We start from the raw sequence: 8,597 nt of genomic DNA on the forward strand, positions 1-8,597 counted from the left end.
AGTTATGATGCAGTTAGACTAAAGGGGAAAATGAGTCATGGTGCTTGGAGAAAGCAGCAAAGCTCTAGGCAACCCTAAGAAGTAATGGTGTTGAACACTTTTTCATGTGCTTGTTGGTCATTTGTAAACTTCTTGGAAGAAATATTTACTCAGAGCATTTGCCATTTAATTGGGTTATTTTTCTTTGTTTATAGTTCTTAACCTATTTCCAATACACCTATTATTCACTTGTTGGCTTTTTTTTTTTTTTTTTAATCACAAAAGGGTATTGGATTGGTCAAATACATTTGCTACACTTATTTTTTTTTAAAAATGCTCTAGGTAAGGCTATAAATACTGTTTAGGCCTTTACTTTCCATAGATTAAAATGCTCTCCACAATGAAGATTACACAGTCATGTGACATCACTTTGATATCCATAGTAGTTCCTCCATTGTCTTCCCACAAAATTAAGAGTGTTTATTAGACTAGGCTGTACCTAAATCCAGAAGGACATAGCTTCATGGCATCCCAGGCAGTGGGCCTGGCCATAGTGACCCGTTTCTTGGGCAACCAACAGCTGATGATAACTCTCTAAAGCAGTCCCCCACTTCATTGCAGCCTCTTCAGGATGCTACTGCCTTAACTTAGCAAGGACAAATTTTATGCCTTCAGACGAGATTGGGCACGTTCAGGGTGGTATGGCTGTAGACATTTTATGCCTTCAGTGAACTGATTTTCAGGTCACATTTATTGTGCCAAAGTGAGCAATGTCATTCAATGGAGGGAAAGCAGCAGCTGTACATCCTAAGGTTTTAGGTCTTCCAGGACGTTTTATCTAACTGGAATAGGTGCCCCACCCCCCAACTTCTGCTTTATGAAACAGTCTTACAGTGTTGCCTGGGCCCTATATTCCTGTCCTAAATAAATTCACGTCAGGCAAGCCTAGCTTTAAACACCGTCTGGCATGGTTCTTGCACCTAAGTGCTTTGGAATATAGCACTGTCCACATTTAAGTTATTTTAACAAGCACTCTGGAGTGCTCATAAATGGCTTAAAAACATTTCAATTTACCTCAAAATCACTTTTAAAAAATTCACTTCATCATAGCCTCAGCTTTTAGCCTGCCTCAGCCCTCCCAGAGAGTTTTATAGTCCCCTTATACCCTCCTAATCCCAACTCGACGGGGACTGCAAGAGCACTGTGTATATAAAATTTTGGCTTCTCGCCCTATGGCCCCTAGCCATCTATGCAACAGCAATTTAATCATGTGATAATCTAGGAACTCCAATTTGCCACTAAGATACTAAAATGCCCTTATTCAACATAAACAATAAGGATGATGAAAGTTACTGGGTGTTTGCTATGTGCCTGACACCTTATAAGCACTTACATTTATCTTATCCAAACCTCACAGCAAGCCTAACAGGCAGGATTAACTTCATTATCCCATTTATAGAAGAAAAGGAAAGGAATTGAGGGGAGATAAGTAACTAGCCAAAGTCACTGGCTGGATTGTGAGGTGAACCTGCTCCCAGAGCCCTCCCTTTCTCCACCCCCTGGACAGCTGCTCAGTGGTCACACATACACCTCCCATCCTGTTGAGCCCAGACAGGCAACTATGCACAAAACTGCCTGAAGCGCAAATCCATGAAACCCTGTCTCCCAGAACTGGAGTGGAGAAAACAGCACATACTTTTCTACCATGGTGCCAATACTTCTACAGGCTTCTTCCGCAGCCTCTCTGAATGCTGGCTCTGGGTGTGCAATTTTCACAAAATCAGCCTAAGAAAGAAAAAAGACAAAACCAAAAGCAAATGTGATGGAACGCTTGCTTCCAAGATCTGAGAGTGAAAATGAAAACCTGTTTTAAAATGTGCCATTTGGCTTGACCTATGCATTTCCATTACTGAATTTTCCCTCAACTAGTATGGCAAAGCAGCTTCTTTCTAGACATTTATTAATTCTGTTATTCCTTAGAACCAAGTTTGTTTCATTCCAAAGAAAATATTTTCATGAACTTCATTTTAGTGAAGTTTTTCTCTCAAACGAACACCAAACAAATTCTTCCTAAGCCTATAGTTCAAAAGAACAGATCATGGTTTCAAATATGCTAAAACTTTGTAACTCAAACTGTTTGCAATATGGTTCCCATGTGTTAACCTGGCCCCAGAGAATAACTGAGAGGTGCTTTTTTAAAAATTCAACACATAGTATAATCTCAAAACCAACAACCACATTCTACTCTTTGTGTAGAAAACAAAGACTCACTCTCTTTATAGCACTTTTAGTAAAATATGAATTCCTGACCCCATTTAATATGGCATGCAATGACAACTGTTGCTGCTATGTTAATCACTAGATTTAAAACAAGCAAGAATTTTTTAAAAAATGAAATCACGTAAAACTAGATATGAGTTTTTATTTTAACTAGTCATTGCAAAAGAAAATGAAATGCAGGGAAACTACCAAAAACTACATACTTTCTTCATTCTCCAAGACAATGTGTATGGTTCTAACATGAAATAAAACCAGCACAAAGTAAAATTTCCTGATTTTATTATCAAATAATTTTAATGCAAAAACATTTAAATCCATAATTTGATACACCTGCTGAAACAACAGGTAACAATAAAATAATATCAATACTAAAGCACCTGAAAAACAAGCTATGTAAAATTTACAACATATTTTATAAATTATAAATCCACATGTTGCAGAAGTTACAATTGTTAAAAATTAAAACACTAGCACACATTTTAAAAATCTATTTATAATAGTAATGAGGAAAAAAGTTCTATTACATAAAAATGATTTTAAAAGAAGAAAAACAAAACAAAATACCATTTGCTGAGAAATAGTTTACAAAACTACTGCCTAACTACAATGGTATTGATCATACAAGCAGGACATATCTTAAAAATTCAAAAATGAAAAACAATCTTTGAATTATTTTAACCAGAGATTTACACATATAAATCACATTCTAGTTTTCTAAAATAGTTTTTAAAGTAGATACTATTATATGTCACAAATATTAAAAAATTCAGAAACAGGACAAGATATAAGGCAGAAAATTCAAAATCTTTTAGTGAAAAGCAAAAGCAAAAATGTACCATAAAATTCTAAAACATGGCTTAATTAAGATGGAAACTAAGAAAAAAAATAAACAGTGAATTCTGGGATTCTGACTACAAAGTCAACCTTTGAATACATATATCAGTGAAATCCATAACATACATTTTCCTTTTCAGATTTCAGTGACACAATTAGATGGATAAGGTTCCTTCTGGCAGTGCATCTCCACAGCTTCTCCAGCATCGAAGAAACATGTCCTATGCACACACCAGAGGGAGATGACAAAGACCCAGTACAACTGAGAACTGACTACTCAGAGACCCAATTTCGTTCCTGTAGAAGATCCTTTAAAATAGATAATTTATCAGTTTTCTTAAAACTAGAACTATTGTAGTGCTGTATAATCATCTGAAATGTGTTACTGCTCAATTCAAATGTAGAGGAGGAAAGATACTTTCTGAAAAAGGAAAATTAAGGAAGACGAGGAAATATGCTAAGTGGAAAGAAGATAGTCTCAAAGGGTATATCAGATTCCGTTTATATGCCATGCTAGAAAAGATAAAACTAAGGGAATAGATCAGTGATTGCCAGAGCTAAGGATAGAGGTGGGTAGAGAGATGCTGAGAGAATTAAATCAGTTAATCCAGGTAAAGCTATTACCTGGGCCCACTGCCTATCTAGTAAAATCTAAAAACAAGGAAAACACCAAAACATAAGCTCCATTTAGCCAGAGACTGTGTCTGTTTTGTTCATGACTGTATTAACCATGTAGTGGTCAGCATGTGAGGTGCTCAGCATTGAATGAATGTGAGGAAAGAGCTACATAGTTCAATATCACATAGGCTGGATCGTGAATGATCACTACTTTAGATAATGTGCACCACTAATCACCTTCACTAAGTAAGCAAGATTTGACGTTTGGGGGCTGACAGAAAATCAGGCTTTCTCTCTCAGCTCTGGGTTTCTCAGTTGATAAAAAGAGCTAATTATAATTCTATTTCAATTTTAAAACATAATTTAAAATAATTGGTTTGACATCAGAAAAGGCAATTCTGAAAAGGTTTATAAAAACTTTTTTATTCCTATTATGAAAAAGAGGACTTCTGTTATAAATATACAAAAACTATTCAATTAGAATTGTGGCAGAAGCTTTTATGAATAAGGAATCTTTGTTAAATTACATGTATATTTTGTTACACATACATATTGTAGTTAGGTTATAAATATCACCTTTTCCTATATACTTTTCTCATTCCTAATGTCATACTTCAACATAATTTACACCCAACAGCTCTCAAATAATTTCAGGCATTTTTAACCTTTTAGTCTAATATTAATCTTTAAAAAAAAAAAGGAATAAACTTCATTTAAATGTTAATCACTTGAAAGAGAAATAATTTGAAATCTTAGACAAAGTGTCTTACCAAGTCAGCCACCCTGCACAAAGCATCAGAGAGCTCATCAAAGATGAGCACAGTCTGGGGCCCAGGTGGGGTAGAACATGCCCGCTCCACCAGCAACTCTGTCTTCCTCAAAGCTTCTTCTTGTGCAATATAAAAACCCTCTGGTGTGCTGAGCTCAGGAACTCCAAAAAGACCCTTAAATCCAAACAATAAGTATAGTTTAAACCAAAATTATGATTGGTTTGAATTAACTAAAAATACCTTTTTCAAAAAGGGAATCCTGGTTTTCACTGGTATATCGTGATGATACCTGTTCACTGGCTATCACATCATATTACCTGTGTCACTCCACACAGGTTATACTGAAGATGTTTAACACTTAACTTTTCTTCGATTTTCATTAAAAAACACAAATAGAATGGTATGGGTTCAATTCAGCTGTCACCACTGTAGCATCTAATCGGGACAATTAAATGAAATAATACATGTAAATAACACTGTAACAGTGCCTGGTACATTGAAAGCACTTGCGGGATGTTAGTGATAATCATTATTAGCTTGTAAATTTGACTAAGTTCTTTCTTCTCCTAGACCTCAATGTCTTCATCAAGTACAAAGAGGATGACAATACATACCTCACAGCAGGCACATAGATACATGTGAAGTATTTATGACCATGCCTAGCATAGAGCAAGGTCTCAATACAGAATATTAATTATTCTACAATTATAAAATAGGGAGGATGTATTGATTATAAAGCACATATATTAGAAAAACTTAATGAACACATTAAACTAAGTCACAGGATGAAACTGGCATCAAATTTTATACTTTCCAAAGACATTTCAGGTTTTTTTTTTTTTTTTTTTTCAGTGCTGGGGATTGAACCCAGGGCCTTGTGCTTGCAAAGCAAGCACTCTACCCACTGAGCTATATCCCCAGCCCATTTCAGTATTTTAAAAAGACAAAAATCACTAATCTAACAGGAATGACCACTCTTCTGCACCAGTTCAAACACACTAGTTAACACTCTCAAGAAGGCAGGGGGAAAAATACCAGACATTTAATATGCATCAACTGCATGTCATGAAGTGTGCTTTATGTAGGTTCTCCCTTCTAAATCACATAATCCTAGAGCAAGAAGTATGATTATCCTTTTAAATACATGAATATGCTTTAAGTTCGCAAAAACATTCTAAGATCACACATTAATGGTGGGAAAGCCAGAACTTATACCTGCTCTTTACATCTGCAAAGCCCATATTTTTCCAATCTTCTTTATTGCAATTGATATATCTGAAAGTTTTCCCTTCTGAGGTGACAGGAACTCTGCCCTTCATTTTTTAATGATCTGCCCAACAGAATGTCTAACACACAGGGGAACTCAGTGAAGGAAACAAGCAAATGGAGCAGATGCTTAACTTTGTACATTAACTATGTAGATACTTCTCATAGAGATTTTTTTGAAACACCAACTGTAAAGCCTGAAAAAGTAAGCCTGATAAGGCCTACTGTTTGCACAAGAAGAAATGAATAAAGTTGTTAAGCTCTCTTCAAGAATATGAATAAAATACAGATGGGGGCAGAGTAGAATCAGGACCAAAAATAAATTTAATTCTTTACACTGATTTAATTTAAGGACAGACTAATTCAATTTTGCAGAACAACCTCCCCAGATTGCTCTCAAGAATTCTAAATCTTGGGATACCTGTCAAGGTAATCTTAAAAACTACACAAACTTTTTTTTGAGGCAAAACCCAATTCAAAAATTTGAAAATATACTATCAGTACATAATGCACAAAATAAAAAAGGTTAAAACTAGCTTTGTATCATCCATTCAAAACCAAGCTTATCCTTCTATCTTTCTGCTCAGTAATTACAGTTAGTTCTCCTCACATCAACAATGTTAATACCAACATTACGTACCCTTATGGGAGTTGGTGCAGGAAATATGCAAAAAGAATTTTAAAGTTAAGGAAGGGGACAAAATAGAAACAACATACCATTAAGTTCACTGCAAACATATCCTAGATTTCTCTTTATAAGGAAGGCAATGGTACAACGAAGAAATTGTGAAAGGCAAAAATAAAATTAACCCTTAACTTAAATGAACAAAATCTATATATGCAGAGTAAAACAGACATCAGGTAAGTCCTTTTCAAGCTTGCCTTTCTTTGACCTTTCATTCGTTGGTTCCTTCGTTTGTTCGTTCGTTCATTCATTCATTCATTCATTCATTCATTCATTCATTCATTCAGGAGTGCCTGCTGAATGCCAGACACTATGATAGGCAGGATGGATACAGAAATAAGAACCAAAATCACCCAGTCTAATGACTTGCTAAGGTAAATCAATGTGATCGCTCCAATGCACTATAGAAATTAGGCTCGTCTCAACTGGGTTCTGGGTTTGAAAAGAAAACATACAAGAACAGAGCTTTGAAATGATAAACGAATGGATAATGGAAATTAGGGGATCAATGGGATTACAATTTACGTGTCTAAAAACAAGTGTGTCTCTGCGAAATGACAACCCGCTACATACTGACTGTGAACTCACAGGGCAAGGCCTCTAACAGGTTTGAAGCAAAAGTGAACTTGGGCGGGGGTGGGGCTGAGTATGAGGAGAGGGCGGGACCGGCAGACCGAATTCACTGCCTCCGCCGGAACCAACTATTTTAAATGCACTTGTAACTGGCTGTTCACGCAGATGCAGTTCCAGGACCCCAGTTTGGGGAAGGACCACTAAAGGTCGTCCGCCCAGCCCCCCTTTAGCTAGGTCCCTCAAAGACGTAACTAGCAAGGTTACCAAGAGGGCAAAAGACCCTCCACAGTGCAACGTGTTTTGCAGCCTGGCTCCTCCAAGGCCCACATGACCTTGCCCCGAATGCCGCTGGCCGCGCGGACAAGGGGAGCCCCCTCCCGCGCCGCTCACCCGGCGCTCGCTGAACAGGTCCAGGCGGCGGCCCTGCGGTTTGACATTGAAGGCGGCGCCCACCGGGGACCAGCTGGTGCTGACCCTTCGAGCCCGGATCCCGGCTCCGAGGCTACCCCGACCTGCTCGCCCCAGCCCCAAAGCCGCTACTCCGGCTGCGAGGCTGCCCAGTCTTCGGGCAGACAGCATCGTGCACTCGGGAGTAACCTCTTCCCAGACCAAGGCCCTAGCTAGGGCGCCGCGGCTCCAGCGGGGCGGGCACAGCTCCGCGTTTCCAAGGCAGCAGCCCACGCCGCACCGAGGGCTGCCCTCGCTTCCGGATCGGGGCGCACGGCCCACAGGACATGAGTACGTCCTCGTCGCGAGGGCAAGAGCGTCGCCCCTCTCCCTTCTCCCAGCCTCTGGCGTCTTGCGCCCCCGTGTGTCTGGAGTAAGGAATCGATAGGATTTGCCCCTGCTTCAGGTGACTTGAACCAAGGCGGAGAGTCTACAAATTTGAATTTGTTCAGGAGCAGGGAGCGAATACAAGGGACGCAGCAGGACGAGTTCTTGATTACTTCTCCGAGATGACCCAGTGGCGAAGCCTGCGGAAGGATCCAAGAGAGAGAGCATGCAGTAGAATCAAACTGGCCAATCTGTCTCCACTCAAGACCATATGTGAAGGCTGGGGTTGTGGCTCAGTGGTGAAGCGGTTACCTATCATGTGTGAGGGTCTGGGCTCGGCTCTCAATACCGCATATAAATAAGTAAAATAAAGGCCCATTGACTGCTTAAAAATATATTTTCAAATAAGTTTTTAAAAAAGACTACACGTGTTATGGTTGTGTGCAGTTGCATTAACTATCCATGACTCATCTATTTTGACTCGTAAAATTATAATGAACTACCATGTCAATTAGAATCTCCCCAAACTTAAAGCAACAATATTGGAAGGAAAGGAGGTAGGGCAGGGGGACGGAAGACAATAGGAAATTCCGAGTTTGGGGATTAAAATGGGAGAATGATAGTACAAGTTTGAGAAAACACAGGAAACTCTTTGGACAGCCCTAGCCCGCTCCAAACGAACAGCAGTCACACTAGATTTGGAGTCAGCGGCATCCAAGTTCTTGTCCAGGACCAAATCTTAACCCTGTTATTTCCGTGTTCTCATCTGCAGAAAGGAATGAGTATTAGGTTCATTGTCTACTACAGGAGTACATAGG

General features: G+C 38.9%; 1 protein-coding gene across 4 annotated transcripts in view; it reads right to left on the bottom strand.

Moving 5' to 3' along the window:
• MIPEP (mitochondrial intermediate peptidase) overlaps window positions 1-7,764 on the bottom strand; it is a 164,474-nt gene extending 156,710 nt beyond the window's left edge. For 2 of the 4 annotated variants that reach the window (XR_013763660.1, XM_079138845.1), the window contains exons 1-3: window positions 7,396-7,763; window positions 4,482-4,655; window positions 1,676-1,764 (exon numbers count right to left, since the gene is read on the bottom strand). Coding sequence is in view for 3 of the 4 variants with exons in the window: in XM_079138845.1 (XP_078994971.1) it covers window positions 1,676-1,764; window positions 4,482-4,655; window positions 7,396-7,584 (452 nt within the window). In the remaining variant the exon portion in view is untranslated. Of the gene's footprint in view, window positions 1-1,675; window positions 1,765-4,481; window positions 4,656-6,464; window positions 7,368-7,395 lie in introns of those variants that run through there. The other 2 variants (XM_079138846.1, XM_079138847.1) reach the window with 2 other exon arrangements.
• Between the last annotated feature and the right edge of the window lie 833 nt (window positions 7,765-8,597).

The sequence above is a fragment of the Sciurus vulgaris genome (genome assembly GCF_902686455.1).
Source record: "Sciurus vulgaris genome assembly, chromosome: 4".
Lineage (NCBI taxonomy): Eukaryota > Metazoa > Chordata > Mammalia > Rodentia > Sciuridae > Sciurus > Sciurus vulgaris.